Below are 21,308 nucleotides of genomic sequence, written 5' to 3' on the forward strand. Positions count from 1 at the left end.
TGAAGCCATGAAATTAAAAGACACTTACTCCTTGAAAGGAACGTTATGACCAACCTAGACAGCATATTAAAAAGCAGAGATATTACTTTGCCAACAAAGGTCCGTCTATTCAAGGCTATGGTTTTTCCAGTAGTCATGTATGGATGTGAGAGCTGGACTCTAAAGAAAGCCTAGGGCAGAAGAATTGATGCTTTTTTTACTGTGGTGTTGGGTAAGACTTTTGAGAGTCCTTTGGACTGCAAGGAGATCCAAGCAGTCCATCCTAAAGGAGATCAATCCTGTGTGTTCATTGAAAGCCTGATATTGAAGCTGAAATTCCAATACTTTGGCTACCTGATGCAAAGAACTGACTCATTGGAAAAGACCCTGATACTGGGGAAGATTGAAGGCAGGAGGAGAAGGGGACGACAGAGGATGAGATGGCTGAATTGCATCACCGACTTGATGGACATGAGTTTAGGTAAACTCCGGGAGTTGGTGATGGAAAAGGGAGGCCTGGCTTGCTGCAGCCCATGGGATTGCAAAGAGTCAGACATGACTGAGCGACTGAACTGAACTGAGCACAAAGACTAAGTTGCATACTAAAGAGAAATTACATGTTATAACAGGAGGGGATTCAGTCTGGCAAAACTGCATGAGAACAGATTTTGTCAATAGGTAGAATTCTGTATTTTAAAAATTTGTGTTAAGAATGCCCTAAAACGACTGATTTACTTCAACACAGGACATACTTAAAAAAATTTTTTTTGATCTGCAGGAGTAAAGATGTTAGGAGATAATTAGTAGGAAATCGTATATTTAGTGGGCTTCCCTGGTGGCTTAGTGGTAAAGAATCCGCCTGCCAACGCAGGAGAGGTGGGTTCTATCCCTGGGTTCCAAAGATCCCCTGGAGAAGGAAATGGCAACCTACTCCAGTATTCTTGCTTGGGAAATCCCATGGACAGAAGAGGATTACAGTCCATAGAGTCGCAAAAAAGTCCGTCAGGACTGCGTGATTAAAGGACAACACATTTGGTAAGGTGAAATGCACAAGTAATGAACATTTTGGCCCAGCCTCAAGTCCTTAAGGAGCTGACGTCTTGTTCCAGCTTTTGTTTTTCTCTTTACTTGCAGCCAAGTAGATTTCATATATAATTGTCTGGAGCTCCATTAGACTGGGGAAGAGTAGTGATGCAATGCTATACCAATTGATGAGGTGTGTCCTCTCCACTCATAGACATTAGGTGTTGAATGAAGGCCAGTGCCTCGCACGTAGTAGGTCAGCCTAAGACACTGTAACAATCACATTGGTGTGAATTCGGAAGCACAGGTCTGGGTCGGGGGTACTGGATTTCCTACGACTTCATCATGCACGTCTCTGGTGCTGAGGCCACGGCTGGGAGCGACCTGGATGGGAGTTTGCCGCTCTTCTTGGGGAAGAGCCACTTGGGCCCAGGGCACGCGATGATGCACGTGGAAAGGCTGGGTAAGTCTGCACGCGTTCGGCACACCGAAGGTCACCACGGCCCCGTCTTCGGCCCGCGCGGCACACGGGACCTACCTCCAGTCGGCGGCAGCTGGGGCGGGGTGGAGATCCGGCCCCAGCTGCGGGGGAAACCCTGGCTTGCGGGCCAGGCGAAAGGCGCCCGCACCTGCTGCGGGGCTGCGGGGCCCGCGGCGGCGCGGGGCGGAGCTTGGCTGCGGGGAAATGACGTCGCCGCCCCGCGCGCTCCGCGGGCCGCGCGCCCTGGTAACGGCGCCTCCGCGGCTCCCGCGGCCTCCTCCTTGTCCCCGCCTCCCCCCGCAGCAGCCCGCCCCGGCCCCTCCTCCCTCCGCAAGCCCCGCGGCGGCCGTCTCGCTGGGTCCCGGGTCCCGGTGGGAGCGGAACCTGCGGGGCCACGCTGCCCGCGTCGCTCCCGCCTGGCGCGAGCCGAAGAGCAGGCGAGAGCGGATCGGGCCCCGCCGGGCCGCCTCCGGACCCGGGCATCTGCCCCGCGCCCGAGTCGCCCGCGGCTTCGGGCCGGCGGGGCCGCCCCCGTCCCTGGACGGCGGTGACCCGGAGATCGCGCTTGGGTGGGTGCGGGCGGCCGCGGCTGGCAGGCGCGGCCGGGTGTCGGGTCCGGAAGCGGCCGCCCGGGCTCCTGCGTCCCAGTAGCCGCGGCTCGGCGGGCCGCCCCCCGAGTGCGGGCACCCGCGCCCCGGCCGGGGTCTGCCGGGAAGATGGCGACCCCGGGCATGAGCTGGCAGCAGCACTATTACGGCGGCTCGGCGGCCAAATTCGTCCCCTCGCCGGCCGCCGGGCAGCAGGCGGGGCACTGCGTGGACTACAGCCAGGACCTGCACCTGAAAATGAGCAAGAAGATCGCCCAGCTCACCAAGGTATGGGCGCGGCCGCGGGTGGGCAAGGCGGAGACCCCGTGCGCGCAGCGCGGGGCCCACCTGCCCGCCTGGGAGGCTGCGCGCCCCGCGCCTGGGGCGAGTTGTAAGGGGGCTGTTCTGGAAACCACGGCCAGAGACTTAGCTCCTAGAACCGTTCAAACTTCGGTGCAATGCCGGTGATGTTAATGTAAGCTAAACTAAACCCGACGGCACGGGTGGGTTTCCGGGGCTTTGCACCCTGCTATCCTGGGATAAGCCAGCACGGAACAAATTAGGATCTCCTTCTTTAACTGCAGAATGAGAAACCACTTTACTTTTGCTCTCGTGCATGTGCCAAAGCTCCACGAGGCTTTACACTACTGTACTGTATGAAACACAGTACCGTATTTACCCAACATGACCTCGAGTCTTCGAAATTCGTCAGGATCTTTTATTGGTTACGTCGTTAAGGGGGGAGCAAACCTGAGCGATGTAGAAGGGGGAAACATACCTTGCGTGTCGTTTTCGGGATTTAATGAGTCATGCCTTATACCGATAGAAAGTCAAAGCTTTTTAGATGCATCATGTGTCTGCATTGAGTTAAATGGTTCAGTTTATCAGAAGATAGTTTTCAAAAAGCAGATACGCCGGTAGATTTGGCCAATTGTAGTTTAGGGTCGTCCTTGGCTGGTGAGTTTTTTCCTAGTTGAGTAAAGGTTGATAATGAAAAACGTTGGTTTCTGTGGAGCAGAAGCAGTTCAGATTAATTACATTGCTCTGTTTAGATCTCATGATAAGTTTTTCAGTGTCCATCAGGTGAGAAGTGATCCCTATCCGTGGTTTCTGGAAGCTAGTATCAGTGATGGACCTCAGTTTAGTGTTTAAGCGGAGTTGGCTAACCACTTGTTAGGAGCGTTGATACGTGAAGAGAGGCGGGCATGGTGGGGTTTGCTGCTAGAAAATCTCTAAAGTCTGATTCAACTCCAAAATTCTCATTATATAATTCCATTACTAGGTGGCACTTTTGAGAGAGTGAAGTAAGGCAGAGTTGAAAGAGAGGGAAGGAAGGAAATGGAAGTTAAAATGGATGACAATAAGGTAAAAATATTTTGGTGAAGAAATGTGATTGAGAGTAGAAAGAAAAATAATGGAAAGGACTAAAGCATGAGAGATCAAATGGAGGAGCAGAGGGAAAGGTTCAACTGCCTAATCGTAAAACTCACCCACGAAAAGAGCAAGGCAGCATCTGGGGAAGTTTTGTTTGTTGGTGTTTGGTTTTTGTTTTATGTCAGCACCATTTCAGAGGTTGCTGTGTGTCCAGTTTTTACTGTTTTCTTTTGTAACTGAGGGTTCCCAGATTCAAAAAAGGAAACGCCCAGGAAGGAAAAAGTAGTATTCCATCAGGGCATTTACACATTTGGGAGCTAAAAGCTAGGCTTCCTGAAATCATGTTTGGTCTTTAGAATACTTCCGGTCCAGATACATACATACTTATTTATTCTGATTTTCTTATTGTGTGTGCAAAACAGCCATTATTTTTATTTTAGATTGTAACTGTCTGGGGCCCTGCTGTAAGTCATAGAAACATTCAGGAAGTTGGTAGTGGAACTGTGTACAGTTTAACAAAAGAAGTTTCTTTTCTCTCTAGCAAACTACTTTTCTTTTTACTTAGGCTTTTTAAATTTCCTGTTCTTTTATCAGGGAAAAAAAAATCACAACTGTGAAAGGTGGGAGTATTAATAGAAGTTCTTTGCACTCCCCACCTCAGATCTAACAAAGCAGGAGGCTGCCTGCTGCCCGTGTCCACAGCACTGCTTGAGTGCTACATCTGATCTTTCCTGAGTATTAGAGGGACTCTCTGATTTAGTGTTTACAGTTACATTCTCTAAACACTCAGGCCACCCTCTCTGCTCAGGGCCTCAGACATTTAATCTCTTCTGCTAGAGTTTCTCAACCTTGGCACTGCTGACACTTTAGCCTGAATGATTCCTTGCTGGGAGTGGGCAGGGCTGTACTGTGTATTATACAGGATGATACCATCCCTGATGCTCCCCAGTAGGTGTAGTCCCCCCACATGCACTCACAATAGCGGCAATAAACTTGTCTCCAAGCATTGCCAAATGTTCCTGGGGGAGAGGTGAAATATCCCACCGGGGTCTCTTCACCTCTGTTTCTAAAAGAAGGCAGGAGAATAAAGCAGCCTGATTATAGGACTCTTTCAGTCAACACCCTTCAGTTTCTGAAACATACACTTAAGACCTGTTGCCTTTATGTACCAGTTTGGAAACTGTCGATATTATAGTCAAATACACTTACTGTGGGCTTCCCTGGTGGCTCAGATGGTAAAGAATCGGCCTGCAATGCAGGAGACCCAGATTCAATCCCTAGGTTGGGAAGATCCCTTGGAGAAGAGAATGGCAACCTATTCCAGTATTCTTGCCTAGAGAATTCCATGGAAAGAGGAGCCCAAATCCTATGACTGTGGGCTTCCCTGATAACTCAGTTGGTAAAGAATCCACTTGCAATGAGATCCCTGGTTGGGAAGATTCCCTGAAGAAGGAAATGGCAACCCACTCCAGTATTCTTGCCTGGAGAATCCCATGGACGGAGGAGCTTGGTGGGCTACAGTCCATGGAGTCACAAAGAGTTGGACACAACTGAGCAACTTCACTTTCTTTCTTTCACACTTACTGTAAATTCCATAAGAATGATGAGTAATATATCAACTTTTACTAAACTGGGAAAAAGCTCACCAGAAAAGGATGATCCTAAACTACAGTTGGCCAAATCCTTGGTTGTATTTGCTCTTTGAAAACTTATAGATTGAGCCATTTAACTAAATGCAGATACATAATTCATCTAAAAAGCCTTGTTTGACATTTTGTCAGGATAAGGAATGACTCATTAAATCCCCAAAATGGCATGGAAGATGTGTTTTACCTTCCTATCAAATACAGAAATTTTATTTGTTTCTGCTATAAGTTTACTAAGAAAATCACATCGGTAGAGGTATATGTTAATAGAACTATGGTTGGCCTGACAATAGCTTATATTTCAGAATTAGAAATTATGAAGATAACCATTAAAATAGGGTTTTATTTCTTTTGGAAATGAGTCAACAGAACTTACCTCTTCAGCCTTATTGTTAGCATGGCTTGGGAATCTGACATACTGTCTTGAGTTAAAACGCCTATTCTACCATTTACTAGTAGTATTACCTTGGGCAAGTCATTAACTTCTGGGCTTTAGTTTTTTCATCTTTAAAAGAGAGATGATGATACTGTAACTAAGATAGTAGGCCCTTAATTCAGGCTGTCACTGAAAAGACAAATATACCAGTAAACAAAGTATTAGTAAAATACTGGCTAATATACTTTTAAAATGTTATTTCTTTTAAAAATAAATCATCCTGCATTAATGGCATTATGTGATACTATATTTCTTTGTGGGTTTTCTGCTAAACTCTTTAAATGTATATAGTAATTTTTCTAGTATTTGAATATCAGAGCTTAAAATATTCACATTTGCTCTCTGTTTTTGTAGTGCAGTGTTAAAAATACAATATGCATTTTTCAGAGATTTGGCTGACAACAAAAGAAGGATGAAAGTAATCTACATTATAACATTACACATAGTAACATACATTTAACTAAAAAGTCTCTAAACACATCTGAACAGAATTTGTACAGATTCTGTTTTCTAAGAACCTAACCTCACCATCACATGGAAAGAACACAGCAGTTCTTTAAGCATCTTTTATGTAAGGGCGCTTCACTAAGTGTTAGAGATACATCAGGGAACAAGACAGTCTCTGCTTTTTGAAGTGAGTCTATTATATTTTGGTTGCTCATGCCAAATTTTAAAAAGTACTGTTAGATTCCTGAGTCCTGTTGTGGCAGATTTCTGGAATTGTTAATGACTGAGCCATCTCAAGATAGAGAAGCTGGATGGGCTGAGTTGCGTTTTATAAAATCACATTTTTGTACTTCTCTGTTCTCCCCCTTGTCGACTCTTTTAGTGCTTTCGGTTGAAAAGTAGGGCTTGTGGGATGGAATTCTAAAATGGTTTATTTTTGTCATTCACTGTCCTTTTCAGTTTATTCGTGAGGCTATCATGCCCTCTGCACATGGATAAACTTGACTTTTCTGGTTGCTTTGAGATAATGCAAATTGTCCTCCGGTAACTAAGTCACAAAAATCTCAATTTGATTATTAAAATGTCTGCTGCTGCTAAGTTGCTTCAGTCGTGTCTGACTCTGTGCGACCCTACAGACAGCAGTCCACCAGGCTTCCCTTTCTCTGGGATTCTCCAGGCAAGAACACTGGAGCGAGTTGCCATTTCCTTCTCCAAAGCATGAAAGTGAAAAGTGAAAGTGAAGTCGCTCAATTGTGTCCGACCCTCAGCGACCCCATGGACTGCAGCCCACCAGGCTCCTCCGTCCATGGGATTCTCCAGGGAAGAGTACTAGAGTGGGGTGCCATTGCCTTCTAGTGCCAACAAATTAAAGCCCCAAACTGAACCTGAATTAAAGATGAAGCTTCTCCCCCATGCCCACTTCCTAGCTCTGCCCATTGCAAGGGGAAGACAATAATTGAGGATTTTTTTTTCCTTCTGACTGGGCTTTTCTGTTTCTCCTTTGTCTTGCCAGTCCTAGTTTCTCATCCCTCCCAGGTTGGACAAGGAAGAAGGGAAGAGAGGAAAGAAGAGCAGCGACTAACCCACTCACGCCTGATTAGTGCCTGGTGATTTAACTTCAGTGCTGTTGTAGACTTGGCGGGTGTTGAAAGTTCTTTCTTTCCCCTGTGGATCCCCTGCCTCCCATGTCAGCTGCTCGCCTCCCGTTGTTTGACAGTGAGATTCCAGCTATATTCTGGCTGGTTTTTTATGTCCTCCTCAGCTTCTTGGATCTGGCAGGACCATCATGTTCATTTTGCTGAGATCTGTTCAAGCTCTAGGTCACCCCCTGGGTTGGACCCAGATGACATCACCCCAGCTTGCCCTCTCTGTCTCATAGGACCCACACTGGTCCACAGGCAGCACTCATTGTTTGTCCAGAGGGACTCTGGAAGTGGTCCCAATTCAGCTGTCTCTCTTTTGCTCTCATGTGCCTCTTCATCCGGCTTCTTACCCTTTAGAATTTCCAGGGATGAATCAGGTGCCACTTAAGTATGTTGTTCAAAGTGCTTGAGACACATATCAAGCTCTTCAAGTAGTCCCATCACAGCCTTTTCCTCTAGGCTTCAGGTGAGAGGCAGACATCCGTCTCCTCCCCTCTCCACAAGTGCAGGCAAGGGCACTTGTTCCTGCCCTAGCTCCCCTGGAGGAACTCTGCTCCAGCCCCCACCCTTACTCCCCGTGAAGCTTCTCTCACTAGTGCTGAGGGTAGGAAGGGAGCACATCTCACCCTTTAGACCGCCTCCTTTGGAAATATTGAGAATGTTCTGGCACCTGCTTTGGAATGTCAGTTGTCTGTGGTTCTCAGCGGAAACTTCCCTTTTAATATCCTGTCATTTTAGCTGCCCATCCAACACTTTTTTGGTTGATTGCACTTTTGATGCAGTTTAGTTCAGTTATCAGTTACAGACCTCCTAATATAAGGTTGGGTATAAGGTTCCAAAGAGCAGGAACAGTTACTTTGTGTTTTCTGTGCTCAGCATCAAATCCTTCTTAAAAGTCTTCTTTTAATACTCAACTTATGTCTCTCCTCCTAAGAACTGCCCTGAGCAACCTGGACCTTCTTAGGTTTGCCTTGCTCTGAATTACTCTTAAGATTTATTTTCCTTACTTCTCATTTGATACCTAATAATACAAATTTGCAAACAGTTTATTTTTGTTTCTCTTATTTAACTGTAAGCTCCTCAGCTGTAGAGACTGTTTATCTCATGTAACCTTAATATGAATCCTTTGCACATAGTATAAAAGCTTAATAAATATTCACTGAAGATAGTGATGTGCCAAGAAATGTTGCTATATAGTAGGGAAAGTCAGTAAATATTTTTGAGTTGTATCTACTCCTCTTGTGGATTAATGCTAGATCATTTCAGCAGAGTTAAAATTTCTCTTAACTATTTAAATATTTATTTGGCTTCCCCTTAAACTGCTTCTAAAAGCTATATAATTTATATTATTTTTGATGCAAGAATAAAAATGTAAAGCATGCTATCTAAAATATAAATATTATTTATCACTTCAAAAGCAAGGATCGATACATAAAATTCTTAGCAAATATGGAGAAACAGTCTTTTGATCATTTAATACTAACTCTGCTTTTACTATATTCACAACCTGAATATGTGCATATAATACCCAAACCAGTGAAATTTTCAAACAATTCTGTTTTCTCTGTTAAATACTGATTTCTCACTAGTTTGTCTGTTTGAATTACCTTAGATCGTGTTTCATAATAGTCTTTGGTTTGGATTATGACTTGGATTGTTTCAGCTTCAGTTCAATTGCTCAGTCATGTCTGACTCTTTGCGACCCCGTGGACTGCAGCACGCCAGGCCTCCCTGTCCATCACCACCTCCCGGAGCTTGCTCAAACTCATGTGGATCAAGGCGGTCATACCATCAAACATCTCATCCTTTGTCTTGCCCTCCTCCTCCTGCCTGCAGTCTTTTCCAGCATCAGGGATGTTTCCAATTGAATCAGTTCTTCACATCAGGTGGCCAAAGCATTGGAGCTTCAGCTTCAGCATCAGTCCTTCCAATGAATATTCAGGACTGATTTCCTTTAGGATGGACTGGTTTCATCCCGTTGCACTTGAAAGGACTCACAAGAGTCTTCTCCAACACCACAGTTCAGAAGCGTCAATTCTTCGGCGCTCAGCTTTATGTGCCAACTCTCACATCCACACATGACTACTGGAAAAACCATAGCTTTGACTAGATGGACCTTTGTTGGCAAAGTCATGTCTCTGCTTTTTAATATGCTGTCTAGGTTGGTCATAGCTTTACTTCCAGGGAGCAAGCATCCTTTAATTTCATGGCTGCATTTATCATATGCAGTGATTTTGGAGCCCAAGAAGATAAAGTCTGTCACTGTTTCCATTGTTTCTCCATCTATTTGCCATGAAGTGATGGGACCAGATGCCATGATCTTAGTTTTCTGAATGTTGAATTTTAAGCCAGCTTTTTCGCTTTCCTCTTTCCCCTTCATCAAAGTCTCTTTAGTTCTTCTTCACTTTCTGCCATAAGGGTGGTGTCATCTGTATATCTGATGTTATTGATATTTCTTCCAGCATCTTGATTCCAGCTTATGCTTCATCTACCCTGGCATTGCGCATGATCAGCTCGATACATGCCAAATGGAGCATCTTTTTTTCCCCTCCTTTGTTACATTGCGGCTTTGCCATTCTACTGTGCATTAGCTTAGATGTAATCTTTTAGTCATAGCAGAGTGGTTTGAATTAATTTTCTGTACTGTACTAGTGGGCACAAAAGCATGATGTGCCATTAACATTAATCAATTGTCTAAAAACTTATAAAGGGATGGCCTTTAGAGTTCAAATGTTTTTCTTCTATAGAAGAAACCATAGATTCTTACCAGACTAACCCTCTCATTTTATAGATATGGAAGTTGAGGGCCTCAGGTCATTTGAAGATTATACAGCTTGTTATAGGTAGATCTTGGACTGGAACCCAGGTCTCTGGAATGGTCTAGGAGATGGGCAGCCATACTCGCAGGGCTCCTATTATTGTGTACGCCTTCCTTCTACCTGATATCACCCACTCAGTTCCTCAGAAGCCACGGAGCTGTTTTTCCCCACTTTGGAACCAGGTTTTGCTCACCGTTTGAATCACTGCCCTGGTGAGAGTGAAACCAATGAGCCTCTCCCGTTCAGTGCACAATTTCTGGACATGTGGGTTGTACAGTTTGTAAACATGGCTTCGGTAAATTTGGAACAGCTATTTTACTTTTTTTGTATTCTCAGATAAATGTCATAATATTTTCATGTTTTAGTAACAGCTTTAGTCATTCCAGACTTAAAAGCTTCTTTAATTATGTTGATTTAGATACTGTCATGCTTGGTGTCAAAGTTACTACTATGTTGTTAATGTAAATATTTATCCTTTGACTGCTTGCTTTCTTAACGGGATTGTTGCCTATGGTCCCATTTCTGAGGGCAGTAAGTTGAAAGTTTTCCAGTTTTTCTCTCCCACCCCCACCTGTTTTGTTTATGAAAATCTTTTGCTGTCTTCTAATTTCCAACCCCTTAAAAAGTAGTATGAAGGATAAGAGTTCGGCAAATGTGGCTAAAACAATTTATTTTAATTAATAAGTAATGTCTTATTGTTGTTCAGTCAGTCGTGTCTGACTCTTTGTGACCCCGTGGACTGTAGCACACCAGGCTTCCCTGTTCTTCACTGTCTCCCAGAGTTTGCTCAGACTCATGTCCATTGAGTACTTGATGCTATTTAACCATCTCATCTTCTGTTGTCTCCTTCTCCTCCTGCCCTCAACCTTTCCCAGCCTCAGGGTGTTTTCCAATGAGTTGGCTCTTCTCATCAGGTGGCCAGAGTATTGGAGCTGCAGCTTCAGCATCAGTCCTTCCAATGAATATTCAGGACTGATTTCCTTTAGGATGGACCGGTTGGATCTCCTTGCAGTCCAAGGGACTCTCAGAAGTCTTCTCCAACACCACAGTTCGAAAGCATCCATTCTTCAGCACTCAGCTTTGTTTATGGTCCAACTCTCACATCCATACATGACCACTGGAAAAACCACAGCCTTGACTAGACAGACCTTTGTTGACAAAGTGATGTCTCTGCTTTTCAATATGATGTCTAGATTTGTCATAGCTTTCCTTCCAAGTAGTAAGTGTCTTTTAATTTCATGGCTGCAATCACCATCTGCAGTGATTTTGGAGCCCCCCAAAATGAAGTCTGTCACTGTTTCCGTTGTTTCCCCATCTGTTTGCCATGAAGTGATGGGACCAGATGCCATGATCTTCGTTTTCTGAATGTTGAGCTTTAAGCCAACTTTTTCACTCTCTCACTTTCATCAAGAGGCTTTTTAGTTCCTCTTCACTTTCTGCCAAAAGGGTGGTATCATCTGCATATCTGAGGTTATTGATATTTCTCCCGGCAGTCTTGATTGCAGCTTGTGCTTCTTCCAGCCCAGCGTTTCTCATGATGTACTCTGCATATAAGTTAAATAAGCAGGGTGACAATATACAGCCTTGATGTACTCCTTTCCCAACTTTGAGTCAGTCCATTGTTCCATGTCCAGTTCTGTTACTTCTTGACCTGCATACAGGTTTCTCAGGAGGCAGGTAAGATGGTCTGTTATTCCCATCTCTTTAAGAATTTTCCACAGTTTGTTGTGATCCACACAGTCAAAGACTTAAGTGTAGTCAGTGAAGCAGAAGTAGATGTTTTTCTGGAACTCTCTTGCTTTTTCTATGATCCATCGGATGTTGGCAATTTGGTCTCTGGGTCCTCTGCCTTTTCTGAATCCAGCTTGTACGTCTGGAATTTCTTGGTTCACGTACTGTTGAAAACTAGCTTGAAGGATTTTGAGCATTACCTTGCTAGCAGGTGAAATGAGTACAATTGTGTGGTAGTTTGAACATTTTTTGGCATTGTCCTTCTTTGGGATTGGAATGAAAACTGACCTTTTCGAGTCCTGTGGCCTCTGTTGACTTCTTCAAATGTGCTGCCATGTTGAGTGCAGCATTTTAACATCATCTTCTTTTAAGATTTGAAATGGTTAAACTGGAATTCCATCACCTCCACTAGCTTTGTTCGTAGTGATGCTTTCTAAGGCCCACTTGACTTCACATTCCAAGATGGCTGGCTCTAGGTGAGTGACCACACGATCATGGTTATCTGGATCATTAGGAACTTTTTTTACAGTTCTTCTGTGTATTCTTGCCACCACTTCTTAATCTCTTCTATTTCTGTTAGATCCTTGCTGTTTCTGTCCTTTATTGTGCCCATCTTTGCATAAAATGTTCCCTTGGAACCTTTGATTTTTTGGAAGAGATGTCTAGTCTTTCCCATTCTGTTGCTTTTTCTCTATTTCTTTGCACTGTTCACTTAAGACTTTCTTATCTCTCCCTGCTATTCTCTGGAACTCTGCATTCAGTTGGGTATATCTTTCCCTTTCTCCTTTGCCTTTGGCTTCTCTTCTTTTCTCAGCTATTTGTAAGGAATCCTCAGACAAACACTTTGCCTTCTTGAATTTCTTTTTCTTGGGGATGGTTTTGGTCGCCACCTCCTGTACAGTGTTACAAATCTCCATCCATAGTTCTTCAGGCATTCTGTCTACCAGATCTAATCCCTTGAATCTATTCATCACTTCCACTGTATAATCATAAGGGATTTGATTTAGGTCATACCTGAATGGCCTAGTGGTTTTCCCTACTTTTTTCAGTATGAGCCTGAATTTTGCAATAAAGAGCTGATGGTCTGAGCCACAGTCAGCTCCCAGTCTTGTTTTTGCTGACTGTATAGAGGTTCTCCATCTTCAGCTGCAGAGAATATAATCAATCTGATTTCAGTGTTGACCATCTGGTGATGCCCACGTGTAGAGTCGTCTGTTGTGTTGTTGGAGGAGCGTATTTGATATGACCAGTGCATTCTCTTCGCAAAACTGTTTTGTTCTGCTTCATTTTGTAGTCCAAGGTTAAGCTTGCCTGTTACTCCACGTATCTCTTGACTTCCTACTTTTGCATTTCAACCCCCTATGATGAAAAGGACATCTTTTTTTTTTTTTTTGGTATTAATTCTAGAAGGTCTTGTAAGTCTTCATAGAATTGTTCAACTTTAGCTTCTTTGGCATCAGCGGTCGGAGGCATAGACTTGATTACTGTGATGTTGAATGATTTGCCTTGGAGACAAACCAAGATCATTCTGTCATTTTTGAGATTGCCCCCAAGTAGTGCATTTCAGACTATCTTGTTGACTATGAGGGCTACTCTCTTTCTTCTAAGGAAATTTTGCTCACAGTAGTAGATATGATAATTAAATTTACCTATTCTGGTCCATTTTAATTCCCTGATTCCTAAAATGTTGATGTTCATGCTTGCCATCTCCTGTTTGACCACATCCAGTTTATCATGATTTATGGACCTAACATTCCAGGTTCCTATGCAATATTGTTTTTTACAGCATCGGACTTTAGTTTTACCACCAGACCCATCCACAATTGGGCATCCTTTCCGCTTTGGCTCAGCCTCTTCATTCTTTCTGGAGCTATTTCTCTGCTTTCCTAGTAGCATATTGGACACCTACTGACCTGAAAGACCATCTTTCAGTGTCATATCTTTTGGCCTTTTCATACTATTCATGGGGTTCTCAAGGCAACAATACTGCAGTGGTTTGTGATTCCCTTCTCCAGTGGACCACTTTTTCTGAGGCCCTGACTAGCCGGGACATGCCCTTCAACTGCTCCACGTAGCTGTAGGACATGCCCGACGCCCTGGTTGTCCCACTGCTGGTCCTCTTGAGTGTGTGAACCTCCACCAGCCACTGGGTGTCAGTCAGCATGTCACCTGGGGGCCTGGGCAAAGGCCCTGCTGGAGTTGTTGGCTGGAGCTGATCGATGATGACGGATGGCTAGGAGTGGAGGGCTCCTGGCCTCCCTGATGCCGCTGGCCACCCCGGGCCAATCTGCCACCCAGGAGCTTCGAGGAGCGAGGAGATGAGAATGGAGTAGCCTGGATCTCTGTAAAGCCAGTTAACTTCCAAACGACAATAGGAAGTGATAGAGGTGGGGTGAAGTGGTAAAATACTGTGGTTACTCTGCCCCTTCAGTTTATCTTATGAGATTAAAAATCCTTTTTATCTGTAAGCAATTAAACTTGAGTATTATGCTGTGAAAATGGGGTTGATGTGAAAAATAGAAATTCTTAATGCCATACTTGTTTTTTCACCAGCGGAAGTTTCTATCCTTTAGGCTACTTTTGAATGAAAAGAGCAATAGATCTACTGGAATTGGTGTCCCCTAGTCCTTTTGAGGAGAGAAGAGAGAAAATTGCTAACTGAATTCACTTTTTTTTTCATTTTGTAAATAAAAACAATTTTATAAATGTGTGGAGGAAATACTACTTTGGGGTATGGTGTGAGCCATAGTTTTTTTTTTTTTTTTTTTTAGATTGACCTCATAGCTTAATGATCCTTTAAAATATTTTGGAAAGTAGTCTCTGACTGCTAATCAATTAATATATAAAAATCAGTTTGGAAACAGCGATCTTTGCAGGTTGAGGATCACCAGTTATAGTCAGTATCTGGTATACTTAATATTTGAGACCAGAACAAAAGTTTTAGAAAACAGACCTTTTATTTTTAGCTTTCTATTAAATTACAACAGTGTAGTTTAATTACAGACAATACAGAGTATTGTCATTTGTAGGCCTCATACTTATTTCATTGATGATTACATCTTTGTTTCTTACAAAACTTTAACAAGAATGTAGTAAAAGTAGTGAAGTTGAATATGTACAAAATTTTGGTCCTGTATCTTTGACTACTGTCATTTGAGATATCAGGGGAGGCTCAAACTACCAAAGGACCTGTGTGTGTGTGTACTCAGTCATGTCCATTGCAGCCTCATGGACTGTAGCCCACCAGGCTCCTCTGTCCATGGGATTTCCCAGGCAAGAACACTGGAGTGGGTTACCATTTCCTCCTCCAGGGAAACGACCAATAGTGGTGGAAAAACAAGACTTAGTGATTAAACATAACACTCGGGATTTGGATAATAGATTCAGCTACTAACACCTTATTTATTATAAGGGAGATAGTATTTTAGTGACTCAAAAATTACTAGTCTGTATTTCTTTACATGTACATCTCTGTTTTGAGGTTTCAGAAGCTTTGAAAACAAAGTTTGTTCTTAAAGTACAATATAAAATGAAGTCACTCAGTCATGTCCAACTCTTTGCGACCCCATGGACAGTAGCCTGCCAGGCTACTCCATCCATGGGATTTTCCAGGCAAGAGTACTGGAGTGGGTTGCCATTTCCTTCTCCAAGGGATCTTCCCAGCTCAGGGATCGAACCCAGGTCTCCTGCATTGCGGGCAGATTCGACTATCTGAGCCACAAGGGAAGCTTGTAAGTGAAAGTCACTTGGTTGTGTCTGACTCTATGCGACCCTATGGACTATACAGTCCATGGAAATCTCCAGACCACAATTTTGGAGTGGGTAGCCTTTCTCTTCTCCAGGGGATCTTCCCAACCCAGGGATTGAACCCAGGTCTCCTGCATTGCGGGCGGATTCTTTATCAGCTGAGTCACAAGGGAAGCCCAAAACAAGGTTGAAGATCCCAGAGGGAAATTAGGTGCTAGTCGTTCAGTCGTGTCCAACTCTTTGCCACACCACGGACTATAGCCAACCAGGCTCCTCTGTCTATGGGGGATTCTCCAGGTAAGAATACTGGAGTGGGTTGCCACTCCCTCCTCCAGGGGATCTTCCCAACCCAGTGATTGAACCAAGGTCTCCCACATTGCAGGCAGATTCTTTACTGACTGAGCCACCAGGGAAACCCGAAGTTCAGTTTAGTTCAGTTCAGTCGCTCAGTCGTGTCCAACTCTCTGCGATCCCATGAATCACAGCACGCCAGGCCTCCCTGTCCATCACCAGCTCCCGGAGTTCACTCAGACTCACATCCATCAAGTCCGTGATGCCATTCAGCCATCTCATCCTGGGTCGTCACCTTCTCTTCCTGTCCCCAATCCCTCCCAGTATCAGAGTCTTTTCCAATGAGTCAACTCTTTGCTTGAGGTGTCCAAAGTACTGGAGTTTCAGCTTTAGCATCATTCCTTCCAAAGAAATCCCAGGGCTGATCTCCTTCAGAATGGTTTGGTTGGATCTCCTTGCAGTCCAAGGGACTCTCAAGAGTCTTCTCCAACACCACAGTTCAAAAGCATCAATTCTTCGGCACTCAGCCTTCTTCACAGTCCAACTCTCACATCCATACATGACCACAGGAAAAACCATAGCCTTGACTAGACGGACCTTAGTTGGCAAAGTAATGTCTCTGCTTTTTAATATGCTATCTAGGTTGGTCATAACTTTTCTTCCAAGGAGTAAGCGTCTTTTAATTTCATGGCTGCAGTCACCATCTGCAGTGATTTTGGAGCCCCCCAAAATAAAGTCTCACACTGTTTCTACTGTTTCCCCATTTATTTCCCATGAAGTGATGGGACTGGATGCCCTGATCTTCATTTTCTGAATGTTGAGCTTTAAGCCAACTTTTTCGCTCTCCTCTTTCACTTTGATCAAGAGGCTTTTTAGTTTCTCTTCACTTTCTGCCATAAGAGTGGTGTCATCTGCATATCTGAGGTTATTGATATTTCTCCTGGCAATCTTGATTCCAGCTTGTGTTTCTTCCAGTCCAGCGTTTCTCATGGTGTACTCTGCATAGAAGTTAAATAAGCAGGGTGACAATATGCAGCCTTGATGCACTCCTTTTCCTATTTGGAACAAGTCTGTTGTTCCATGTCCAGTTCTAACTGTTGCTTCCTGACCTGCATACAGGTCTCTCAAGAGGCAGGTCAGGTGGTCTGGTATTCCCATCTCTTTCAGAATTTTCCAGTTTATTGTGATCCACACAGTCAAAGGCTTTGGCATAGTCAATAAAGCAGAAATAGATTTTTTTCTGGAACTGTCTTCCTTTTTCGATGATCCAGCAGATGTTGGCAATTTGATCTCTGGTTCCTCTGCCTTTTCTAAAACCAGCTTGAACATCAGGGAGTTCACGTATTGCTGAAGTCTGGCTTGGAGAATTCTGAGCATAACTTTACTAGCATGTGAGATGAGTGCAATTGTGCGGTAGTTTGACCATTCTTTGGCATTGCCTTTCTTTGGAATTGGAATGAAAACTGACCTTTTCCAGTCCTGTGGCCACTGCTGAGTTTTCCAAATTTGCTGGCATATTGAGTGCAGCACTTTCACAGCATCATCTTTCAGGATTTGAAATAGCTCAACTGGAATTCCATCACCTCCACTAGCTTTGTTCGTAGTGATGGTTTCTAAGGCCCACTTGACTTCACATTCCAAGATGTCTGGCTCTAGATTAGTGATCACATCATCATGATTATCTGGGTCGTGAAGATCTTTTTTGTACAGTTCTTCTGTGTATTCTTGCCACGTCTTCTTAATATCTTCTGCTTCTGTTAGGTCCAGACCATTTCTGTCCTTTATCAAGCCCATCTTTGCATGAAATGTTCCCTTGGTATCTCTAATTTTCTTGAAGAGATCTCTAGTCTTTCCCATTCTCTTCTTTTCCTCTGTTTCTTTAAAGTACATAGCTAATATTTAAATTATCAGTAAAATTGCTAATTTCAGTAAAATATTAGGATAAATCCCAGTTCAAAATTGTTGAGAGAATTATTTTAGTTAACTAGAAGCTGCCATGGGGATTAGTCATTTTTTACCTTTCAAAATAATATGCTTACATTTAAATCATACCATTCATAAATTATATGGAGTCTGTTTCCACTTCCAGATCCCTTTTGATAATCAGTACATTTATAGGAGATTAGGCCAGACCTATACTAATGCTATGCCAAATGCTTAAACTTTATTTCTGAATAAATTCTGTTACTTTCTTTTTTAATTTGCCATATCTCTCATAAAATGAAGTGCAAAGTTTGAATATTTGCGTACTCTAGATATTGAGCTTTTTGGTTGGAAAGATTTATTTTATTGTGGTCAGTGTGTGTGTCTGTGTGTTCATAGGTATTTGCATGTTTCATCTCATTTCTCCTTAAGCACAGTTTTAACAGAATCTTACGTCTTTCAGAAAACATTTCATAACCCAAACACTAAATAGTATTCCATTTTTATTCTTAGATCCTTTGTCTAGTGAAACACTGTGTAATTGAAGTACCGTATGTATTTGTGTGTGTTTAACATAATGGCCTACTCAGAGCAGCAAAGGAAAATATGTTTTGTTCAGTTGCTAAGTCGTGTCCGACTTTTTGGGACTCCACGTACTGCAGCGTACTAGGCTTCTCTGTCCTTCACTATCTCCCAGAGTTTGCACAAAGTCATGTCCATTGAGTCCGTGATGCTGTGTAACTGTCTCATCCTCCGTGGCCCCCTTCTCCTGCCCTCAGTCTTTCCCAGCATCAGGATCTTTTCCAGTCAGTCAGTTCTTTGAATGAGGTGGCTAAAGTATTGCAGGTTCAGCATCCATCCTTACAATAAATATTCAGGGTTGATTTTCTTTAGGATTGACTGGGTTGATCACCTTGCAGTCCAAGGGACTCTCCAGGAGTCTTTTACAGCACCACCATTTGAAAGAATCAGTTCTTCAGCGCTCAGCCATCTTTATGGTCCAACTCTCACATCCGTACATGACTGCTGGAAGAACCATAGCTTTGACTGGATGGACCTTTGTTGGCAAAGTGATGTCTTTGCTTTGTAATACACTGTTCAGGTTTGTCATTGCTTTCCTTTCAAGGAGCAAGTGTCTTTTAATTTCATGACTGCAGTCACCATCCACAGTGATTATGAGCCAAGAAAATAAAATCTGTCACTGCTTCCACTTTTTCCCCTTCTACTTGCCATGAAGTGTTTGGACTGGATGCCATGATCTTAGTTTTTTGAATGTTTAGTTTTAAGCCAGCCTTTTCACTCTCCTCCTGCACCCTCATCAAGAGGCTCTTTAGATCTTCTTCACTTTCTGCCGTTAGAGTGGTATCATCTGCCTATCAGAGAAGGCAATAGCAACCCACTCCAGTACTCTTACCTGGAAAATCCCATGGACGGAGGAGCCTGGTAGGCTGCAGTCCATGGGGTCTCGAAGAGTCAAACACGACTGAGCGACTTCACTTTCACTTTTCACTTATATGCATTGGAGAAGTAAATGGCAACCCACTCCAGTGTTCTTGCCTGGAGAATCCCAGGGACGGCAGCCTGCCGTGCTGCCGTCTATGGGGTCGCACAGTCAGACATGACTGAAGCGACTTAGCAGCAGCAGCAATATCTGCATATCTGAGGTGGTTGATTTTTTTCCCGGCAATCTTGATTCCAGCTTGTGCTTCATCCAGCCTGGCATTTCTCCTGATGTACTCTACAGAGAAGTTATATAAGCAGGGTGAAAATATAGAGCCTTTACATACTCTTATCCCTATTTGGAACCAATCAGTTGTTCCATGTAGGGTTCTAACTTTTGCTTCTTGACCCAAATACAGTTTCTCAGGAGACAAGGTGGTCTGGTGTTCCCCTCTCTCTAAGAATTTTCCACGTTTTGCGATCCACATAGTCACAGATTTTCATACAGTTGATGAAGCAGCAGCAGATATTTTTCTGGAATTCCCTTGTGTTCCTATAGTGCAATGAATGTTGGTAATTTGATCTCCGGTTCGTCTGCCTTTTCTAAACCCAGCTTGTACATCTGGAAGTTCTCAGTTCACATACTGCCGAAGCCTAGCTTGAAAGATTTTGAGCATAATCTTATTTAAATATGATTAAAGCGGAGTGTGCAGATCCATAAAGTTGGTAAACTTTTGTTGAATGTCTAGTCCATGAAAGATTCTATGCTGGGCACTATTAATCAATACTGTCAATTTACAGGACTGTTTTTAGACTACATATTTTTCCTATTTTTTCCCATGGAGTTTTGAGAAAATGTGACCAGAATAAAGTAGGTGAACATTTTAATCAAGAACTGTAGTAATTTAACGATTCTAAATGTTTAATTACATGCAGCTTTTCCTGTTTGATTTGTTTTGGGTAGGATATATATATATATATCTGATTTTCTTAGATAAAAATTTAAGATAATTAATTTTAGATAAGTACTTTAAAGAATAACATTGACACATTCTCTGGTTACAGATCTCTGTAGTGACCAGGGGTAAAGGGAATGAGGGAAATTTCAGTCTTTGAACCCAAGGAATTAATGGATATGTTTTGGGTTTCAGTCTCTCGTGGGTGGGCCAGAGACCCACATTCCCAGAGCCACTGGCCTAGAGAGGCAGCCAGGCCCGCCATATGAGTCAGACATGTGGTTCAGTGGCTTAGACCCCAGTTTGAATTTCTGCTTCACCTCTTAGTAGCCTGTGACCCTTAGTGTTTTAACCTCTCAGAGCCTCCGTCTCCTCATTTGTAAAATAAGAATGACAAAGTCTATCTTCTAGAATTACTGTGAAGATGAAACAAGATGATTTGTGTAGGGGAACGCATGCTAAGTCACTTCAGTCTTGTGTCCGATTCTTTGTGACCCCATGGACTCTCGCCCACCAGGCTCCTCTGTCCATGGGATTCTCCAGGCAAGAATACTGGAGTGGGTTGCCATGCCCTCCTCCAGGGGATCTTCCTGACCCAGGGTCAAAGCCTCATCACTTATGTTTCCTGCATAGGCAGGCAGGTTCTTTACCACTAGCACAACCTGGGAATCCCCTTATATACGAGAGAGGGTCAATAAATATTAATCCCATTCCTCAGGCCCCTCCCCCTTGTCAGCCTCTGCTGACATTGTCTTTAATAAATATATTTTTGTATATATTTCCTCCTCTGATGGAGATATATTCTACATTATTAGGGACCACAGGTATCAAATGTACAGGTTGAACAGATAGTAAAATACAGTTGATTTTCATTATTTGAGGTAGCTGTTTTCTACCAAGTTGTGTAGGGGAAATATAGGGTCATGTTTGTGACACCCTCTGATTACCTTCTCAACAGGCCTTAAATACATTACCTTGTTTTAGGTGTATTTCTTTCTGTTTAATGACACTTTAATTTAATACATGTCATTGGTTCACTAACAGCAAGTGCACGGTAACTCATGCCTGAATGAAGCTTATCTAACACACCATCAGTGTTAGGTTTTGAGATTACATATAGATATAAGCAAGTAGGCAGAGTTGGAAATATGGAATCCATGAATAACGAGGATCTACTGTATCTAAAAATGGATGCAGAACTTTGCATCTGTTGTTTACTTAGCCCCGCTCTGGTTTGGCAGATGTTGTCATGGGCCTGCGTGACTGTGACTCTTATTACGCCCTGA

The 21,308-nt window shown here is 43.3% G+C and overlaps 1 protein-coding gene across 1 annotated transcript in view; it reads left to right on the plus strand.

The window, feature by feature from the left end:
* The first annotated feature begins 2,199 nt into the window (after nucleotides 1–2,199).
* FAM184A (family with sequence similarity 184 member A) overlaps nucleotides 2,200–21,308 on the plus strand; it is a 124,290-nt gene continuing 105,181 nt past the window's right edge. The window contains exon 1 of the mRNA XM_068985415.1: nucleotides 2,200–2,358. Within this exon, the coding sequence (XP_068841516.1) occupies nucleotides 2,200–2,358 (159 nt within the window). The remainder of the gene's footprint in view (nucleotides 2,359–21,308) is intronic.

Source organism: Capricornis sumatraensis, chromosome 13 (genome assembly GCF_032405125.1).
Source record: "Capricornis sumatraensis isolate serow.1 chromosome 13, serow.2, whole genome shotgun sequence".
Classification (NCBI taxonomy): domain Eukaryota; kingdom Metazoa; phylum Chordata; class Mammalia; order Artiodactyla; family Bovidae; genus Capricornis; species Capricornis sumatraensis.